The following is a 23,612-nucleotide window of genomic DNA, read 5'->3' as shown; positions in this document are numbered from 1 at the left end:
TCGCCCACTTAGTAAGAGGGGTGGTTAATTGGATTCAGCTGGCATTATCAAGGGGATGACCTCCCTCGATTTTATGGCCTGGTGTGAGTGGATAGATAGAATATAAACAGAGAACTGAGCAAGACTATTGGGAAGAAATAATGCAATATGAGCCCCCTTAGACAAGAAAAATAACAAAATATAATCAATAACAATTATTAGTGGCAACTCCAATTCAACCATCGTTATGTGAACAGAATTTAATAGCAGAGTTGAATTTGGATTTGTTTTCATCATAATAACAAGTGGTGAAAAGAGTGCAATGTTCACGACTGATTGCATCACCTTCCTTTCTTGACCCGTGTATCACACGTCTTCCTATTCTCTTTAGTCTTCCTATTCTGAACACTTCATCTCTTTCTGGACTTCCTAGTCTTTTATTCTGAACGTGTCATCTCTTTCAGGACTTCCGTCTTCAGACTGCCCCATCTCTACCAGAAAGCTGTTTCCTTAAAGGATAAAATTACCCCATAATCTCTATATGGATCACTTTCTATACGCACATAAAATTCCCTCACTTATGTTATTCAGATGCATAAATAGCTATCCAAACACAACATAAATTCTGACCTAATTTGATAGATCATCACTCTTGCTTCATAGCGACCAACTATAAATTTATACGTGAACAATGTATCTAACATTACTGTATCTCTTTACCTACACTACCACATGCTTGATTACTATTGCATAAAATTCACAAAATTCTAGCTCATAGCAACCCCTAACCTACAAGATTATTTAATCATTACAAAATCAGATATAAATATGCAATTATCGCTAACTCACAATAATCACTATTGTCCTAACAGACAAATTAAATTATTTCATAAAACCCTATGAAATCCTACACATACGAAAATTTGGATCGCATGCAATCCATCAATTCTAATGTTGAACTAATAACTGCAAAATTAAGGAGATAAATTGCATAACAACTCTAGTATCAACAGATTTCCTTGAAATTGAATAAACGATGCATAATATGGATCCTAGTTGTATCAAACAGATTTGCATAAAACAATCAAAAATAGAAAATTACATTAAAAATTAAAATTGCATACCTTAATGCAGTTCTCTTTCAGAAATTGTGTGTCCTAGCACTAAAACCTGTCTTTTCTTACAAGACAGACACCTGGTCCCCTTTTCTTGTTTAACAAGGAAAGTACTATTTTTTTAGGCTTCCTCGGAGCCAAACTTCTCTCTCAGGAATTTTCAGACTAAAGAATTTCGACCAAGGTCATCACTTTAAATTCACATTACTTCCAAAGTGTACACCTTAATTTACTCTGACCCATCGTAAGTTGCGGTTCCTAAATTTTTCCCAAAATAATCATTTCTTTCATAGATTTTGGATAGCCTAGAAACTCTGAACTACGTTGCATATCAACTTCCCTTTGAAAATGATAATTTGACATGGGTTCCTATCAAGTGGTTATGGTTGGTAGCTCAAATGTTTACTTTCTTAGGACAGCGTTGCGATGCCCCGGTCTAATCTCAATGAGTCATAGATGCTGGCCTTTCAAGTTTAACACTGACATGGGGGGAGAGAAGAAAGGTCGATGTGATCCTTCACAAAGACTTTTCTGGCGTAAATGTGATAAAATTTTAATGCTCAATGCATTCAGCTTTAAGGTTCAATACTTATTCAAAATTCGACACTTTACAGTCCTAAAGAACAAAGACCCCATTTCCATGCATCCTTGAAACAATGTATTCTTTTTGTGCTTGCATTCTTTTGATTTATTTGGTGATTTTTGTTTATTAACATGTTCTCAGGGAGATTCCACTGCAACTCTAAAAGATATAAAGAGATGGAGGAAAGACCAGATGTATGTCTGGTTCCACAAGCGGAGAATCAAAGCTTTCTACAGCGTCACTAGTGCTCCCGACTTTAGGCAAGGTGCTCGAAGTCTCATGCAGGTATTGGTTTTTCAGATAATCCTAAGGCATCAGGAAGATGGGCAAGTGGGTTATGGTTAAGGTTTGGATTAGGGTTAGTGTGTGTTTCTTTCAGAAACAGGGACTTCTAAATTTAATTAAACTGCTGTGAGGCAGCCATAAAAAAGTATATACTTAATTTGCAACTGGCACCTCCCAAGATGTCATGGGTCCGATGTAATCATTCACCTTTGACAACCTTGCGTTAAACAGCATTGGATCATTGTCTGAATAAGAGATTGTATTTTGTATTACTTGACTTACCCATCTTGTTACTGCAGACATTATTGCTGTTGATTTCGTAATGGGGTGTCAAGGGGGTAAATGGTTTGGTTTTGTGGGGTTTAATGCCATTTTTCAGCACATGATAATCTATATATGGTGATCAGTATACATTACAGAGGAGGAATAATCCAGGAAGAAACACTGACCCACTGAAAGGTGTGAGTGATTTGCAAATGTGAGTGCCTTAGACCACACAACCACCAAAGGCCCCACTAGGTGGGAGGGGGATTGAATGTGGGTTTTATTCTTTCTTACTTGCATTGTTTCACAACAAAAGTTATTGCTGCCATTATAATTTATAATTGTGTTAGGCTTTAGTCATATTCTACAACAGTATTATTTATGTTAATTATTATGACATGATTATGAATATTCACTGTACATTTATTATCACTAGCTGGTAAAGATAAATCTCACATTATGTTATAATTACAACTCAGAATCCTCGTTCCTTTCAGAATGTTGGCATTGGCAAGCTGCGACCAAATATTCTGATTATGGGGTTTAAGTCCACATGGAGAACCGACCCTCCTGAAGTCGTGTACAATTACTTCAATGTCATTCAGTAAGTTGAACTAACCCAATGCCAGAATAGAGATATATCACTCTACTCAAATGTAAAACCTTTACATTATTTAACCAGTACAAAATTTCTAGTTGTTGCCATAATTACAGCAATAATCCAAATTTTATTGGTATTGACAACACATATTTAGAGTGATAATGAGTGTTTAAGATGACAGTTACTGATATAGGTCACAGCCTTCTGTCCCCCATGACTTACTCTGGCACTCATAGGACACAATATCACATGGATAAGCATGCTAACCGATGGATTGCAATCAGTGCACGTTGTCAATATGTGACAACAGCAATGGGAGTAGAACGTTGTGACCTATATCAGTAACTGACAGACCACTCATTATCTCATTATATATGCACACAGAGATGCTGCCAGGTGCGGAAGTGCAGGAATCATGCAAAATGTGCACGAATTCATGCTTTTGGAGAACAGTAATGTGCAAGAACTCCAGGACCAGCAAATTAGTTTAAAGACTCACATATCAAAATGTACTTTGCACAATATACAGATTTTATTTAACTGAAGTCCTTGTCGCACTGCTGGTCAAGGTCTTGTAGCTCCACTGGTAGAGGTCTTGTAGTGCCACTAGATGAGGTCTTTTTGTTCAGGTAGGCAACTGCTTACACAGCTGGGTACTTCAGCTTTGAATGGCACATTTTGCCCTGGAACAAGCATTCTGTCATAGTTGTAATGTTTTAGTCATCAAGAAAGTTTTACAAATACATGTTTAAAATATGGACTCCATAAAACTACAAATGGCTGAATCCCACCATGGTTTATCTTCAGGAAATACTGGCTGATGATAGTGATGATGATTTTTAAAGTTTTGAACTATATCAGATTATTGGAGCTGGAAAAGTGTTACTGGAGATACTGTGAATGATTTGAACCCAGTAATGATGTTGAACATGAGTCCATTGTACATGCAAGATGATCAAAAACAGAATGGATACCAGTCACCTCCCTTTTCATTGGTGTTATAAAATTAATGTAGAAAAGGCAAAATACTAAATCTAATTAAAACACAGACAGTTTCAAAGTAGAGTGCAGTTTTCATTTATTTTCTAAAAAGATTCAGCACTGATGGATCTTGTGCTGCAAAACTATCTAGCACTCTAAGGGTTAAGGTAAATTGAATAAATAAGAATCTAAGTAGAAATTAAAAAGGTAGGATATTTATGTGATCAAAAAACCTCATTCTGAGCAAGCACTGGTGGGATTAAAACCCTAATACAGCATGTTGGAACAGATAAGAAACCTGACATAGTAGTCAGCGAATCACTGATTCAGGAAAGTGAATTTTGGTCATCGCTCATGTTAATAAAACATCTTTTTTTGGAGCAGAGATATCCAAGAGACAATAGCATATGCTGGCATAGCGTGCTTGCAGTCGTACACTGGATCAGTGTAGGTCCTAATCTACTGGTAAAGCTAGCAAAAGTTTAGAAAACTTCTATTGGGTATCCATCAGTTTTAATGATTGTTTACACAGTTACCCAATAAAAGGGAAATTATATTAAATGTGTACAAACCTGAAGTGATGTCAACAGTATTTTAAATTCACACTATCCTGTAAATATCACTACCTATGTCATATGGTACAAAGTCCAATAATTCATCCTCATTTTCTGATGAGTTCTGTCATCATCTAGTAAATTGTCATGGTCAAGTCATCATAAATATCCTTGTCATATGCTGTTACTGATTAAGAGACTGAACTTGAGCTCTGTAAATAATACTTGGATCATACAGTTTGTGAAATCTACTCAAGTCAAACTGAACACTGTTGTGCAGCAAGATCAGATGACCTGTTACTTGCTACTGTACCACACTTGTAGCTCAATGAAAGAGTTGTCACATGGGAAAACAAGTTAAGGGAATAAGGCCAGTTATTTATTGGAAGAGGCAGACCTCTACTTGACACTGAAAAAGTACCTGTGTTTGTAGTTAAATCATAGGATTGTCAACTTGAAACTAAAGTGAGTGCTGCCTTTACATGCCCTGGCAGAAAACTTGTATATTTTAAACGGGTATGAAATGTTTAATTTTATTACCCAGGCTATTATCAACAGGCGAGTAACCGGATACCCATTGGGTGTGTTTATCTGCTGGCATAGTGTGTACCAGCATAATATCCTAGCAGTCATAAATTATATGACTATAGATCCTGATCTGCTAAAATGTCACGGGCCAGCATAGTATGCTTTGCAATCATAAAGTAGATTAATGTAGATTTTGATCGGCTGGTATAGTGTGCTAGCAATCATAAATTATGAATACAGATCCTTATCTGCTGGAATATCACAGGCTGGCATAGTATGCTAGCAATCGTAAATTATGAATACAGATCCTTATCTGCTGGAATATCACGGGCTGGCATAGTGTGCTAGCAATCGTAAATTATGAATACAGATCCTTATCTGCTGGAATATCACGGGCTGGCATAGTGTGCTAGCAATCGTAAATTATGAATACAGATCCTTATCTGCTGGAATATCACGGGCTGGCATAGTATGCTTTGCAATCATAAAGTAGATCAGTGTAGATTGTGAGCAGCTGGAATAATACGCAACAATAGATCTGGGGTTTCTTGACATTTTTTGCTGACATAGGAGCAAGTGCAGTACCTTGTGTATGGATGGTGGCAGCAGCTGTGCTGTAATGCATGCAGTAACACACTTGTACACTTGAGCATTGCAGCTAGAATCTCAAAGTCTATCTCACAAAGTCCATCTTTTAAGCAGTGGGATTAGTAGAATGTTCTCCATGCATGTGTGCAGAATAGGAAAAATAGTGGTTTGGTGGAGACCGTGTCAAGGTTGAGACCTGTCATGGAGTAAGATAATGGGAGGAATACAATTTGTGTCAAGGATCAGATTTGTCAGATCCCAAATAAAAAATTTGCTCATGTAGTCTCAGATTCTTGCCCGTCACATGTGTCACTTTTTCTTCAAAATTGTTAAAAGATATTAAAGGTCTGTGTATAACTTGTTCATTGGCATTGATGACGTTACTGAGCTTGGGTAACCCTCTAGACACTTTACACCAATTGCCTCAGAACTAAATGACCTCTCTGTATTTCTCTGCCATAAGCAAACTAAACAAAAACAAACCTTTCAGTAAAACAGATTTGCATAGCCAATAAAAAAACAAAAAAATCTGTGGGAAAAAATCCTGTATTTTGCTGTTTCTTCTTCGAATACATTACCCAATCATAATACCTTAGGAGAAATACCACTACCTCACAAATCCAGCCCTCCCAGATACTACTTTTAGCTCAAGGTGTAAGGATATGTTAGTTATTACTTACACTCTTGCCAAGAAGCGCACTCTTGTCACAAGAGACCTCGCAAAGTGGAAAGGATACATTGATAAAATATACCATAACCCATCCCAACTGATGATGCTAATGACATCTTCCTCACTGTGATGGCCTATTTCTGTTGCAACTGGCCTAGGCCATATACTAGGGATCACAAAATGGCCTATCAATATTACGGGCTCAATCAATAACAGCCTGCATTTACAGTATGTCAAACATGACTTTTACAGGCATGTGCAGGGACCATTCTAACTTATACCACCTCATGCGGCATGATACTACAAGTAGATTCTCATACCTCAGATGTCGTCTCACAATTTCTCTACACTCTGCCACAAGAAGAGCCACTTTACTCAGTGACTTTCTTGAAGTCATGGTTTCTAATTCAGGGCGTTCTATGTGTTTAATGAGTGATAGACCACATCACTTTTTGCCAGGTAAGTCTTAATGTGTTATATGGACTGTAGCCCTGTCCACACAACTGGATGATGTTGATCATTCTACTAGTATCATTGTTTCTGTCCTACACAAGGGCACGGACGTTTCTGCCTTCTGACTTCCACTGAGGATGTGGTTCTGCCCCTGAGATATGTCCTCTTCCAGCTCCATCATCAACTTACACCAGAGCTCCAGCATCTGTTGATCTTATAACGAATGGACACTTGACCTATTGCCAGTTTTCAATCATTCTGCTTGATTGACCAATCAGCGAGCGCTATTATACACACCTCCAGACACTGTTTATTTCCGCCATTTTCCTCCGACTAGCTGCTTCTGTCGATATTGACTCGGCTATTGTATATATTTTCAAATTTCGCAACTGTTCAGAGAAGTTGCCCCACTTCGCCTGGAGAAGTCGCCCCAAGGATCATATATTGTAATTCTGAGATGTCGCCACATGTTTATGGCTTTATTTATTGTTGTTTTTCTTCAACTTAATAACTTATTAAATTTATAAAATTTGCAGTTTTTCAACTTTTACATTTTATCAACTCCGCTTTTGTACTTAACGAAAAATAAGTGTTATCTGTCCCTTTTGCTCTGCTCTTCAGATCATTAGATGCATTTTAATAATATTTGTGGAGATAGTGTTATCAATATTTTTTATTGCATTTACAAGTAAAAATCAAACATGCGTACTAGATGCAGTATAAGTAAATTTAATCGTTGGGTGAAAATGATTTAGGCGATCAATAATTTTTTTCAGTTATTCATTTGAATACTTCCAGATCATAAATATGTCATCTAAAAATCTAAACCAAAGAGATGGATTGAACTTTTCGTTTTGAATAAAATCCTTTTCTAATTCACCCATGAAAGGGAAGAGTATATAGGAGCCATATTAATACCCATTATCTGTATGTAATTCGTATTATTAAATTGAAAACAATTATTTCCAAGATAAGTTTTTATTATTTTACAATTATCTTCGCTAGATAGTGTGCTATTATTAGGATTGTTATCAAGAAAATATTTGCACGCTTCAATACCATCTGCATGCAGAATGTTGGTATATTGTGATGTTACATTCTAGGATTGAAATTATCAGATAGATGTGGAATAGACTTCGACTTTTTAATGAAAGTAGTTGTATCTTTAATGTATGAAGGAAGTGATTTCATTAAAGGTTGTAAAACACTATAAATTTGGATAGGTTTTCAATATATGAACTACAACTTGATATAATGGGTCGTCCTGGAAAATGTAAAGGTAAATTATGGTCAGGATTTGTATGAGTTTTGGGTAATATGTATAATTGCAGTGTACGTATGTTAAGAGGGAAGGTATCAAATTCCTCATATACGAAATTATTATTTTTGAGGTGTACGTATGTTAAGAGGGAAAGTATCAAATTCCTCATATACGGAATTATTATTTTTAGCGATGACATTAATGCATGTTGAATTTTTTTATTTAATTTCTAATTGACGTTCAGCTTCTTTAACATAATCATCTTGATTCACAATAATAATAGTGTTTGACTTATCATCCTTTTTAATCACTATACTGTCGTCATTCATTAGATTATATACAGACTTAATTTCGTCCTTATAAATATTACAATGATATTGCTTTAATTTAGTTATTATCTCTTTTGTCATCGCATATATATAAAGAAAAAAATATAAATATAAATATGAATCACATAAAAGATGACTTAATTCTGTTATAAAAAGGTTATTTGAGTGACAAGTTTTGGGATGACTTCTCCAACAACTCTGGGGTGATTTCTCCAGATACGTGGTGGCGAGTTCTCCGCATACCGATGTTACTTAGAGAAGTGCAAGCGGTGAATAAATGCTTTCGCTTTCTGTCTCTGTCTCAGTGTTGTTTCATATGGCAAATATTGCTTACCAATATCGTTTGGTATATCTTTTAATGTTATCACGCCCGCCATTTTCACAGAATGTTTATCGGAGGTTAAGACATCAAGTCACGTGTTAGGTAGGCGGAGCAATCTAACTTCTGGCGTAAGGTCAGTTCTGACTTAGTTATGTTCACAGTCTTCGCAGCGTTATGGACTTTCTGGCCCACCTTTATCATCAGTTTGTTAGCAGTTCTACACGGACACTCCCACCAGTTAATCATTCAGTACCCCAACATTGACAGTGATCTTGCCGAATTGGGGGTAACATAGCCATACTCTTTACACATGGATCAGATGGCCTTTGTTTACACTTCAGATTTAGTGCACAATATCATTAACGTAATTCGCTGTAGAACTTTTATTTTCCCATGTTATCTTCAAACCATCGTAACATACCTTATCTTAAAACTCCACACAGAACACCCAAGGCATACATGGAGTCAATCTTAAGCTAAGAACATGACCTTGGTCCTCTACCACTCTGCTTAACGTCCCAATGGATGAGTACGCTAACAAGCCATCAATGATAAATGTTTCCCTCCCTCTGCAACCACAGTGTCAATACAGGGATAGTATCAAAATTCAACAAAAGGACCCAAGGGTCACCCATAGAACTCGAACCTCTGAAAGCCATCCTATCATAGCTCCACCAATCAAATACCATATGGATACAGCACCAAAACACCCTCAGTCATTTTTCCATTTTTCCAGGAACCATACAGAGCATTTTGAATAATATCCACAAGGGAGACTTTGCCTTCACTCTGGGCTTAAATGGCACATACCTTCATGTCTCTTCAAAGGCTCACAGGATGTTCCTGACAATTGTATACAACATCATATATCAATTCCAAGCACCCCATTTGAGTCTCCTCATTGGCCCTGGGGTCTTCCCTCATCTGATGAATCGAGTAATGGCACATACCTGTACCATTTCAATGGCAGCAACCTCGGCTTACCTGGACAGCATCCTGCTGCAACAGCAAGCTGTAACCAGTCATGATGGTCCTTGTTACCATTCTAGATTTCTCATTAACAAGAAAAAATCCGAACTAGTAGCATCTCAAAGATTCATTCACTTAGGTATGGACTTAAGAAAAAAGACACCATACTTTGTCTTTCTCAGGATTGGACATTGAAACGACCCATGGTGGCACCTTTCTTTCGAGGAATTCTATCCACGTTGGATTGCTTAATGCAGCAGCAGACATCATGGTCCTCAGTTGCCTTCTGCTGCATTGCTATGGTTTTTGTCTGCACGAGTCTTCAAGTTGGCCCACTGGACCATCCTCTCAACATCTGCACCAATTTGAGGCACCATCAGCAGAACTTGGAGCAGCTTAACTAAGCTTACAGTGGGTATACATCTACACGTCAACCCACTCAAGATTAGAGGCAGTACCGATGCAAGTACAGAAGGCGGGGAACCTGCCCACTAGCATCATTTTGGGACACCAGTGGTGCATAACCTCCCCAGGAACGACATTTACATCTCAATTGTTCAGGAGATGACAGCCAATGTGGAAGCTTTTCATTAGAGACAAGAATACTTAAGAGGCCAAGGGAGTTCTCATTCTGTCTGACATATCTACAGTGGTGACTTTTCTCAACAGCAAGGATTATCTCTAGACTACAATGTTGGTTTATCTTAAGCAACAAGGAGGATCCCAGTCCCAGTCCCCAGACCTTGGCATCATGGTGTGGGACCTGTCTCAAACAACAAGGAGGAACTCAATCCTACAGTGGTGATTATCTTCAATAACAAGGATCCCAGTCACCAGTCCTTTGCATCATGGTGTGCAACTTGTTGAAGTGGTCTTGTCATCAACAAGAATTTCAAGTTCACCATGTCCCGGGACTCCTCTGCACACTGATCGTCCCGTCATCACAGAACAGTTGACTTGTACAGAAGGAATGGTCTCTCTATCCCTTGGTTCTCATGCAGATCTGTACCTGATGTGATCATTCATTGGTAGGCCTGTTTGCGACAATAGGAATGCCAAACCCCATTCTTTGTCTCTCCCATCCTGGACCCATCAGCTTGGGCAGTGGATGCCCAATCATTGAATTGGACCAATCTTAACTCATACACCAACCACCAATACCTCTGATTCCAAGTGATACAGCAAACAAGGGAAGTCATGGATCGACGACCTCATCAATCTGGCATCAGAAACCCTGTGGAAGATTTGGGTCTTCCCTCTATTCAAACAACCATCACGGCAGTTGTTCATCCCTGCCTGGAGCTCCTGGACCTGCATGTCTGGATCACATCAAACAGGCTCTCATGCACAAATGATTCTCGCGACCAGTAGTGGAGAGAATTGCTCAGGCGCAACGGCCCTCTGGTCTAAAGAATATGAAGGCAAATGGCACTTAGCACCCAATGGTGCACAATGAACATATCTTACCTCTCCAGGCATCGATATAGCAGATAGCTAATTTCATCCTTGGCTCTTCGAAGGGAGAAAATAAGCTCAGAGTATGATCAAAAGGTATCACTCAACGATAGCTGACTCCTTTTGTCATCATGGGCGTGAAGATATTGGATAAAACAAGGACGTATCCGATCTCCTTGCAACTTTGAGCATACACGGCCTAACATAAACCCACTACCTCAAGGGGAACCTAACTTGGGTATTAATTGGGCTGAACAAGAACCTTTTTGAATCAGTTGCATCTCTGGTGCACCTTTCCTACAAGCCCTGGTTCCTCATCGCCTTAGTAACAGCAGGCAGAAGTAGTGAAATACAATCTCTGTCCTCAGATCCCAAATACCTGCAGTTTCAACAAAATGGGTCAGTATTTCTTATGAAAGCATCCTCTTTCATCACCAAGAATCATCACCCTTCCACAGGTAACCAGTCTTTTCTCATGAAACCTGTCTCATCTGGACACTTCAACTGAAGACCACTTACAAGACCTTGTCATATCTTTGAAGTGGTACCTTAATTGAACGGAGCCAGTGTGAGGGAGATCATGATTTTTTTCTGTCTTAAATCAGGTCAAGACGATATATCAGCTCAGAATATCTCATCCTGGATCAAGTGAGTTATTCGCTCAGCATACAGGGAAATAACCCCGGTTCAGTTAACTTTTTAACACATTTTGGCTCATGAGGTTAGGGCAGTTGCCACCAACCTAGCTTTTGAACAGAACTGTTTTCTAACCGTCATCATTCAGGCTGTGGGATGGAGATCGGAGTCCACACTTTCTGGCTTTTATCTCCTTGATTTGTCATCCCTAAGGGCCCAATTCAATCTGGTAGGACTGACATACACAGCTCAGCAGGCCACATTTCCAGGTCGATTGACAGCTTCTTAAGAAACAGCTTCATAACTTCCACTGGATTTGCAAGGGGGAAGTTTTTTCCCTTTTGAAGCCATATGGAGTCTCCTCCAGTCGGGCTACTTAGAAGCTGTCTTTCATACCTTAGGGGATCAGAGATTTTATCTCTGGGTAAGAGGATGTACCTCCCTCAACCTCTTCCTTATTCTCCTAAGGTATTATGATTGGGTAATTTATTCGAAGAAGAAATTAATTTCTTATCGTAAAATATGTTTCTTCGAAAATACTTAATCATAATACACATACAGCCTCCCCGCAGTTACATCCATAGCGAGTGTGCCTTCTGCTCCAGTAATAACTAACATATCCTTACACCTTGCGGCCAAGTCTTATATGTAAGGGGAGATCACTGTGCCTGACCACCAGTGGGTCGGCAGACAACTTTTAGCTCCCTTGAGCTATAAGTAGTATCTGGGAGTGCTGGATTTGCGAGGTAGTGATAGTTCTCCTATGATTAGGTAACGTATTTTCAAAGAAACATATTTTACTATAAAAAAATTGGTATCTCTTTGTAGTGATGCTTTTGACATGGAGCTGGGGGTGGGCATAATGAGAATGAAGGATGGCTTTTACCATCAGCCCCACTTTGATGAAGAGACCGTTGACCAGAGGGAGTCAGAGGAAACAAACTACGATGGTATGGATATACTTTTTTGAGCACGATAAATCATATATCATGTGTCAGATAGCAAGCTCCTTAACCCAGTAACGAAAAATCTTCTATATAGTTTAAATATTATACTAGATTGTGATTTTGCCATTTCTGTTTTCATCACTGTAATGAACTTATACATACAAAAATAACACTGACATAAGCTTGGAGTTTGGTCTTGGAATTCTAGAGGTTTGGGAGTTAATCTTAAAAGTCATTTATTTAGATCACCAAAGGGGCAAACCTAGGGATCCATTTGTCCAAGGGTCAGGAATCTGGTTTAACGTCTATATATAGATGCTGATAGGTGTTATATAAATCCTATTATATATAGAGTGCAGATGAATCTGATTCAACTGCACACAGAAAAAAATTAAAATGAACAATCTGACATACCTATCAATTATTTGCAATATATTTAATGCATTGCTATGCTTGTAAATACTTTGTGGTCTATTCACTGTCTATGAAATAATGATCATATAACAGTTGGGTTCTGGTACTTGTTGAATAATTTAAAAACATGTTCTGTCTTAAGGTAATCATAAGGAACTGCTTTGAATCTAATATGGGTTGATGAATTGTCTAATTATCACACCAGAAACTGTGGTGGACTATTAGTGTCACAAATTAGCAAATAAATTAGTAATGTGTACACCAGACATCAAGCTACAGTCCATGCATAATGTGTATAAAAACAAAGGCCATATATAAGGATTGATCAGGGTCGAAAGGCAGAAGATGATGGGGAATAAATGAAAAAGAAAAGGATTGTGTATGACAAATAAAAAGGAAAAGAGGGAATGTCAAAGTAAGAGACAGGCAGAATGACTTTTTAAAAAATGAAGACTTTTATATCCCTTAAATATGCCACAGCATTAGAGCTTATGGAATGATCCAGCATCCAGCATTTATCAGCAGCTACTTTTTAAATAATTTTTTTGAAGAAAATCTCTGGACCAATTTCATCCACACTGAAGGCCCCTCACTTTTCTAAACTTTTTGCCAACATGGTTCCTGTTACTAAACATAGACAAATCCTAATATGACTTTTTATCAGATGTCAGCCAGGTGAGTATTCTCAGCCCTAGTTGGTCCTCTTGTTTTAAATACACAATTTCTCTGTTTGAGCCAATGTTTTGGATGCTTATGCCACAGTTCAAACATTGTTTTCACCTTACTTCACTACCTAAATTGATCAACCTTCAGTCTCCACATATGCAGCTTAATTGTTTCTCCAATTTTCTTGTGTATAAGTGGAACCACACAGTGCAAAGTGATATTTCTCTCACATAAGAGACCAGCACATATGGTTTAATCAAGTTTTGTTAATATATGATTTCCAGTAAACAACTGCAAGATCCTCATCTTCAGGCACATAATAGTTTTATAGATATTGGTCCATGATGCTTTTCAGTTGCTTGTAAATTACCATGTTATCATAATATAACACTATTATGCCCTGTCACAAGTGAGGTCACTATATACTGTGGTCCTAACAATAATTCTTTTCTTACAACTGTACCCTGACACAGATGAGGTCATCTGTATGCCATGTTCTTCACTATAATTCTGTTCTAACAACTGTACCCTGACACAGTTGAAGTCATCTGTGTATCATGTTTTTCACTTTAATGCTGTTCTTATAACTGTACCCTGACACAGTTGAAGTCATCTGTGTACCATGTTCTTCACTATAATTCTGTTCTAACAACTGTACCCTGACACAGTTAATGTCATCTGTGTACCATGTTCTTCACTTCAATGCTGTTCTAACAACTGTACCCTGACACAGTCGAAGTCATCTGTGTATCATGTTTTTCACTTTATTGCTGTTCTTATAACTGTACCCTAACACAGTTAATGTCATCTGTGTACCATGTTCTTCACTTCAATGCTGTTCTAACAACTGTACCCTGACACAGTTGAAGTCATCTGTGTATCATGTTTTTCACTTTATTGCTGTTCTTATAACTGTACCCTAACACAGTTAATGTCATCTGTGTACCATGTTCTTCACTTCAATGCTGTTCTAACAACTGTACCCTGACACAGTTGAAGTCATCTGTGTATCATGTTTTTCACTTTATTTCTGTTCTTAAAACTGTACCCTGACACAGTTAATGTCATCTGTGTACCATGTTCTTCACTTCAATGCTGTTCTAACAACTGTACCCTGACACAGTTGAAGTCATCTGTGTACCATGTTCTTCACTTCAATGCTGTTCTTACAACTGTACCCTGACACAGTTGAAGTCATCTGTGTATCATGTTTTTCACTTTAATGCTGTTCTTATAACTGTACCCTAACACAGTTAATGTCATCTGTGTACCATGTTCTTCACTTCAATGCTGTTCTAACAACTGTACCCTGACACAGTTGAAGTAATCTGTGTATCATGTTCTTCACTATAATTCTGTTCTTACAAATGTACCCTGACACAGTTGAAGTCACCTGTGTACCATTTTCTTCACTTTAATTCTGTTCTTACAACTGCAACAACAGTTGAGGTCATCTGTGTACCACGTTCTTCACTTTAATGCTGTTCTTACATCTGTACCCTGACACAGTTGAGGTCACCTGTGTACGATGTTCTTCACTATAATTCTGTTCTTACAACTGTACCCTGACACAGTTGAGGTCACCTGTGTACCATGTTCTTCATTATAATTCTGTTCTTACAACTGTACCCTGACACAGTTGAGGTCACCTGTGTACGATGTTCTTCACTATAATTCTGTTCTTACAACTGTACCCTGACACAGTTGAGGTCACCTGTGTACCATGTTCTTCATTATAATTCTGTTCTTACAACTGTACCCTGACACAGTTGAGGTCATCAGTGTACCATGTTCTTTACTTTAATGCTGTTGATAAAACTAACCAATCATAAGGAAAATGACCTTATACCGAGTTCATTACTGTAATTCTTCTTTTATAAATGTACCCTGTCACAGTTTGGGTTACTTGTAGACCAGATACCTCACTCTAATGATGTCTTATAACTGCACCCCATTCAAGGTGATACCAACTTATACCGAGTTCCTCACTGTAATAACTGTTTTTATAACTGTACACCGTTACAAGTGATGTCAGCTTGTACCAAGTCACTGTCACAGTGGTGCTGCTCTTATAACTGTGCCTCATTACAAGTGGGTTACCTTATCCCAAGATTTTCACTTTAATGCTATTCTTACAAATGTACACTGTCACATTAGAGGTCACCTTACATAACATGAAAATGTATCACATAATTTGGATGCATGGCCACACTTGTTTTTTTTATAGAAACCATGCTCTGCTGAGGTGCTTTTTAGTGAATTATGCTACACTGAGGTGCTTTATAGTGAGGGATTGTGTTGTAATTTAGTGCTTTATAGTGAGGTATTGCTATAATTTGGTACTTTATAGCAAGGGATTGTGCTATAATGAGATGATTTATAGTGAGGAGTTATGCTGTGATGTATTATATAGTGAGGGATTAAGTTATGCTGAGTTTTATAGTTAGGAAATGTACTATACTGAGGTGCTATAAGTGAGGGATTGTGTTCTACTGAGGTGTTTTATAGTGAGAAATTGTACTATACTGAGATGCTGTTAGTGAGAGATTGTGCTGCTATACTGAGGTGTTTTATAATTAGGAATTGTACTATACTGAGGACCTTTAAGTGTGGATTGTGTTATACTGAGGTGTTTTATAATGAATGAGTGCTATAATGAAGTGTTCTGTACTGAAGGATTGTGGTATTATGAGGTGCTTTATAGTGAGGGGCCACTGTATTCATAAATAAATTGTAATTGCATTCAGTTTTTGGAGATGACTGATGAGACTCTTCATGCCATTGTGCTTTGAAATCTTTCTAACAGGTTTAGGTGTACCATTTAGGTTTTTAGTAGTTTTCCTCCATGTCTGAAATGATATTACCATTTAAATTTTTTCTTTGAATTCATTGCACAAGCATAATACACTAGGAATATAATTGCTTCCTGGCAAACCCAGCCCTCCCAAACATGTGTTAGCAACAAAACGTCACCTGCCCATGTAGGTTTAAGTCAAGACAGGAGTAATCTCCCCATGTAGAGAAAAGTTTGGACTAAATCCTATCCATACATAAGTTTCTACTTTTGCTTGTACTGGGAAGTTTGTTCCTTTGGAGACCTTGCAAAACAAAATTTTATATGTGCCATTTGATATTTGGAGTGATTCTTTAATATATTTTCACTCACAGGGAAGCAGACTCTCACAGGGACATAGACTCCCGTTATCTTACCATCTTTTTCTCACACAGGGAAGTATACTCCAGCTTTATTTATGTTTATTTCTCACACAGGAAAGTATACTCCAGCTTTATTTCTGTCTATTTCTCACACAGGGAAGTCTACTCCAGCTATGTTACTATTTCATGCACAGGGAGGTAGACTCCAGCTGTATTACTGTGTGTTTCTGTCTGTTTCTCACCCAAGGAAGTAGACTCCAGATATATTACTGTATGTTTATCATTCAGTTCCATTTGAGATGAAGAATTCACCCTGTATTACTTTATCTTTGCAGTATACATCTTTATTTACCCTCTTTAAGGTCTATAGTACTTTGGCTCATCTAAGTACTTGACCTGGTATGTTTAGTATATTAAGTTATTATCTAGTAGTGTCCCTTTTGGTCTGAATTATAGACAGAGTCGCATCTGAACCACCACCGAATTCATCACTTCCAGCCACTTGGATGATTTACTACACTTTAGATTAAGACATGAAATCTTTTTTGTTCCACCTAGGAACCATTGTCAGCAAGATAAATCCGATATTGTCTGATCTAAAGATTTTACCTGCTTGGCTATGGAGTTTAAAATGTATGTGAACAGGGTCTGTCTTCCTGAAGAATGTGCCTTGAAAATCATCGCTATGGTGTCTACTGTTCTTTCAGTGAATCACACCTCAGCCTGGAAACTTTTAACCTTATATATTTCCTCACTGGGTCAGGAGATATCATCATTTTGGACTGCATATTTATGAAGAAATTGCAGATGATTCTTTTGTCCTATTGTCTGGCTTATGTGGATTCAGCCTCAGAGAATCAAGGCACAGATTCCATTATGGCAGGTTGGTATTCCCACCTCCTGTTCTTGTGTTGGGAAGTCAGTAGGGTGTGGTGCCTTGATAACCATTCCTTATGCATCAGGCTGCTGAGGATGAAAGCCATAGTGAATACATTTTTTGTTGTGGCAGGAGATGCGGTCTACAAAGATCATTCTTCTTTCATCTAATAAATCCAATGAGGCGAATTGCATTAGAAGATAAGGGAACACCAGATCCTCAAGCTTCTGTCTTCTGATTTAGGATTTTGACAAGTGCTGTATTCAAAGACAAATGCACATTCCAGGCAAACTCTGTCCAGATGAAATCAACTAAACTGTATGGTCTGTTCATACTTGGAATTTAGATGGATCTGCACTGACAGGTCAGCTACTCAACTATTCGGTGTAAAGCTACCTGCCTTTATCTGTTCAGTCCCATATCCAAAAGTCTGGGCAGTCAAAGTTCTTTTGATGACTTGGTAGAGTCCAGATGCATGCACCATCCTCTAAGCTCTTTGGTCCCAAAAGTGTTGTAGAAAGCAGTGTAGTGCCATCTTGTCCTGATTGTAAGTGTGAACAATTTGTAGATAAATGATCTGTTAAATTTAGCAATTGAAACTCAAAGGAAAATCATAGTCTTTCCTCACTTGCTGAAGCAGCTATGAAGGCAGGTGTTTCATCAGTGCTTGGAATTATTGGACCTGCATGCCTGGCTTCATCTCAAGTGGGAAAACAATTTCAAACAGAATCATTTGGGCAAAAAAGGATTGTAGCTCAGAAATAATATGAAGGGAAGTGAAGATTTCTCCCAGTGCTGAGAGTAGAAACACATGATGAGTGGAGTTTTCTTCCAGTGCTGCAAGTAGAAACACATGTCAAGAGGATTTTTCTCCAAATGCAGTGAGTAGAAACATGCTCATTTGAAAGCTTCATATGACAAGTTATTCACTAAACATTCAAAGAACTAACAAGACCAAATGATTTTCTTTTGTACATAAAGAACTAACGAGATCAAATGATTTTCTTGTGTGTATCAAGAACAAACAAGACCAAATGATTTTCCTGTGTACATAAAGAACTGACAAGACCAAATTAGTTTCTTGTGTGTACAAGACCATGAGGTTAAGGCAGTCACCACCAGCATTTGAGTGTAACTGTTCCATGACTGATATTATACATGCCAGTGGATGGTGGTCAGATGTGAGTTTCTGAGGCTATTACCTCAGAAACCTTTCATGTTTGTATTTTTGCTCAGGCCATCTGCGGTACACAAATCAGATGCTTTGTAGGACTATTAACATACCAGTTTCAACTGCTGTATTTTGTTAGCTAAAATTCATTTAAACGTCACTGAAAGTTTACACTGAATTTTTCAGCTTAAACCTTCTTTTTTGCCCTCTGTCATAAGGTAAGGAAATTTACAGTGGGTGTTCTGTCATTTGAAAGTTACAGCAGTATTCACAATACACAATTTTTAATTTGGCCCTCAATCTTTTGTTCAGAAATGTGAGAAAAAGAATCCATCATTATGCTTCACTCTAGGATAGGAAACTTACACCCATGGGATCAAAATTTTGCATTAGATGCATGGCACAGTCTCATGTCTGATGCTAAATTCTGGCCCTGACTTGTGTCTGATGCCAGATTCTGGCCTTTGTGTGGAATTTTGCTATCATACACCAATGCCATTATTTCCTATTGTACACCAAAGCCATTATTTCCTATCCTACACCAATGCCATGATTTCCTATCCTATACCCATGCAATTATCCAACACCATTGCTGTTATTTCCTATGGTACACCATTGCCATTATTTCCTATCCTACACCATTGCTGTTATTTCCTATGGTACACCATTACCATTATTTCCTATCCTACACCATTGCCATTATTTTCTATCCTACACCGATACAAAATTTTCCTACCCTACACCAATGCCATTATTTCCTATCCTACACTGATGCCATTATTTCCTATCCTATACTGATGCAAACATTTTCTATCCTACACCATTGCTATTATTTCCTATCCTGCACCACTGCCATTATTTCCTATCCTACACCACTCCCATTATTTCCTATCCTACACCACTGCCATTATTTCCTATCCTACCACCATTGCCATTATATCCTATCCAACCACCATTGCCATTATTTCCAGTCCTACACTGATGCCATTATTTCCTTTCCTACACCATTGCTATTATTTCCTCTCCTACACCATTTCCATTATTTCCTATCCTACACCATTTCCATTAATTCCTATCCTACATCATTGCCATTATTTCCATACTACACCAAGACCATTATTTCGTATCCTACACCGATGCCATTATTTAGTAATTTGCACTGATGCCATTATTTCCTATTCTACACTGATGTATTCAATTATTCCACCTTAGCAGGCAGACAAAATTAAGCACTTTTGTTGCTGATATCAAGCTTGGGAGAACTGAAGTGTTAGGTTGTGGTTGTACTTCTAAGCTATTGCATATTTCCAAAACTTGGATCCATTGTCAATAGTATGCCTACAATTTCTTCTTCACAGAAACTTCTTTCAGTTGAATTGTTCTGACATTTTTTGGTATGTTTACTTGCTATGTATATGTACAGATTTGACTGTGACATCATTTGGCATGTTTACTTGCTACTCCACATATATGTACACATTTGGCTCTGACATCATTTTGGTTGGTTAATTTACTACTCCATATACACATACATATTCAGCTCTGAAGTCCTTTGGTATGTTAATTTTCTACTCCTTCTGTTCATTTGGTGGTTAATTTTCTACATGTACATGTATGCATTTGGCTTTGACATTCCACATGTACATGTATGCATTTGGCTTTGACATCATTTGACAGGTTAATTTTCTACATGTACACGTATACATTTGGCTTTGACATTCCACATGTTCATGTATGCATTTGGCTTTGACATATTTGGTAAGCTAATTTTCTACTCCATGTATATGTACGCATTCGACTCTGATGTCCTTTGGTACATTGATTTTCTACTAAATTAATTTCATTTGAACTCAAAATACATTGTATTGTCCTAAATGACTTGTGTATTATATCTTGTTCATTATCATAAGTCTATGCTTTATTATATCTTGCGTATTATCCTAAATCTATGCTTTATTATATTTTGTGTATTATCCTAAGTCTCTGCTTTACTATATTTTGTGTAATATCCTAATTCCTTGCTTTATTATATCTTGTGCATTATCTTCTCTTAGTCTGTGCTTTGTTATAATTTGTGCATTCTCCTCTCTAAATCAGTACTTTAGTATATTTTTGGTATTATCTTCTCTAAATCAGTGGCTTATTATATTTTTTTTATTATCCTCTCTAAATCGGCAATTTATTATATCTTGTGTTTTATCTTTTCTCAATCAGTGCTTGACTATATCTCATATATTATCTTCTCAAAGTCGTTGCTTAATATATTTTTTGTATTATCCTCTCTAAGTCCATGCTTTATTATATTTTGTGTATTATCCTGCCTGGATCATTGCTTTAATATATTCTTCATTTTGTCAGATCCAAGCTTTAAATGGATTCATTTGCATTTTTAGGTCATAGTCCAGAAGAGCATATGGGATGGCCTGTCATCAGTCTGCCATCCAGTGTCCATTGTCTGTCCATCTGTTTGCCCAAGTTTGTTTTTTTCTGCTTGTAAACTGCCTGCAGGATTACATTGAAACTTTACACACACATGTAACTTTACACACACATCCCATCATCTAGTTTGTCCTGAATGAAAATGGTACCACTATGATATCCAACATGGCCACAACAGTGACCATCTTGAAAATCTTGTTATTCACACTCCTCCTGAATGGAAATCAACATTGGGTTTTGGTTAAAAGACTTTTTGTGCTGTCTAGTTGGTCCTAAATAAAAATGGTACTGACCTAACAGTAATCTTGAAAATCCTGTTATCATTCCTCCTGAATGTATGGTTTTATCAGCATGGGGGTTTCACTAAAAGACTAATAGCTGGTCTTAAATAAAATGATGCTAACCTGACATTCAGTATGGCCACCATGGCAGCCATCTTTGAAAAACTTGTTGTCACAGCTCTACTTGAACAGTAAGACATGTTGACATGGAGTTTACACCAGTTGACTTTTTATGATGTCCAGTTGGTCTTAAGTGATGTCCAGCATGGCCACCACCACAACCATCTTGAAAATGATTGCTACTCATGAATGGAAAGTCATATCATAAATATATTATCTCTACTCCTCTCCAAAAATGATGAATATATGAACATTCAGTTATAGACTTCCAACAATACCTATGGTAATTGGCGCTAAATGAAAATGATGTGAGTTGTAATTTGAGAAATCACTGCCATAATGACTGTCTTAAAAAACTTGTTGTCACAAATCCTCCTAAATGAACGACCCCACAATCCACAATTACGACCTGGAGTTTTAACCATAAGACTTCTTATGATGGCAGTTTGTCCTAAATGAAAATGGTGCCAAGATGACATTCAGTATGTGTACCACTGTAGCTAAGTTGAAAATCTAGTCATTGCTGGACAATATCAAGAATGTTTTTAGCACTCAGTAATTAAAAGGAAGAATGGGTTTTGAAATTCTTTTTGCCCAGTAGAGCATCAGTCCCTCCAAGGGACTCTTGTTTGTGGATTGATTAAACAATGTTACCGTTACATCTGTAATGCCACTACTATGTTGATCTCATTAATCATATTTGTAGTATTGTTTTTATAACAGTATGTACTAGATGGAGAAAAAAGGTCCCCGCCTAAATCATGAATGTGTGTACTTTTTATTACAGTCAGCAAACTACTGTCTTATCTTAAGCTGGGATTCCAAATAATTTCAGGTATTACTCTAAATCCCAGCTTTTTATATAAAAAAACAGCTTCAGTGTTTCTTTGCAATGCATGGTTTCTGTTGCAAGCCATGTTTTGAATGCATATCAGCTTATTCCATGAAAATTGTAGACATTTTGCACAACCATTCAGTCTAATGCCAGTTTAATTTGTTTTTAATTCAGTCAGTAACTATCAGGAGAAAGTTGAAGAAATTTAATAATTTTTTTTAAATTGGTTAACTTTTTGAAGTTCAATATTGCTTGCATGTTTGATTATTTAGGAGTTTTAATCATCCAGATTTTATTTCCTTTCTTGAAATTTTCATTAACAAAATTTGTTTTGAGCACAAAATCCTTGGAATAATTAAGATCCACCTAGGTACTCAATATATTAATAAATTGCTTTCAACAAAAGCTATAATATATGATGGATGCATCAAACAAGATTGGTGTTTAGTTCTCTTTAAAGCTTTTATAGGTCAGGAAGACCAATGATATGTGTTGATTTTGAGGCACTGTTGTCATAAAGAAACTGTAGTGATTCTAATATTACAGCATGCATCTGGAAGTGATAGTATTGTATGAATGGAATAGTCACTCAACCCACGTTGAAATGAGCATTTTCCAACCATTCCCAACATTTGACCAGATATTTTGTTTACAATGGTATTAGTTCAACCAAACATTCAAAATAATCTAGAAATAAATGTATGTCTATGCAGTGTAATTGATAAGTTAACCACATCAGCATTTTGTGTTTATTTCATTTGGGTTCTGTTTGTATTTCATTTTTGTTCCATTTGAATGTAATCTGCCATCCGATTGTTTTCAGTTTGTTGTCTCAGAAATGCATTCACATTTTTCACTTATGCTTTCAGCCATCATTTTCTTTTAGTTTGTGGTCTCAGAAATGCATTCAGATGTTTCACTTATGCTTTCTGGCATCATTTCATGTCAGTTTTTGTGGTCTCAGAAATGCATTCAGATGTTTCATTTATGCTTTCTGGCATCATTTAATTTTAGTTTGTTGTCTTAGAAATGCATTCATATTTTTCACTTACACTTTCAAGTTTCATTTCATTTCAGTTTATGGTCTCGAAAATGCATTCACATTTTTCACTTGTGCTTTCAGCTGTCATTTC

General features: G+C 37.2%; 1 protein-coding gene across 1 annotated transcript in view; it reads left to right on the top strand.

Annotated features, from left to right (window-relative positions):
- The window catches only part of LOC149800611 (solute carrier family 12 member 2-like), a 202,134-nt gene that overhangs the window by 138,696 nt on the left and 39,826 nt on the right, over window positions 1–23,612 (top strand). The window contains exons 15-17 of the mRNA XM_089954605.1: window positions 1,819–1,962; window positions 2,724–2,830; window positions 12,402–12,523. Coding sequence (XP_089810731.1) covers window positions 1,819–1,962; window positions 2,724–2,830; window positions 12,402–12,523 — 373 coding nt within the window. The remainder of the gene's footprint in view (window positions 1–1,818; window positions 1,963–2,723; window positions 2,831–12,401; window positions 12,524–23,612) is intronic.

This window comes from Sinohyriopsis cumingii, chromosome 4, assembly GCF_028554795.1.
Source record: "Sinohyriopsis cumingii isolate HCF-2022 chromosome 4, ASM2855479v2, whole genome shotgun sequence".
NCBI lineage: Eukaryota > Metazoa > Mollusca > Bivalvia > Unionida > Unionidae > Sinohyriopsis > Sinohyriopsis cumingii.
This window is presented reverse-complemented; position numbering and strand designations above follow the sequence as displayed.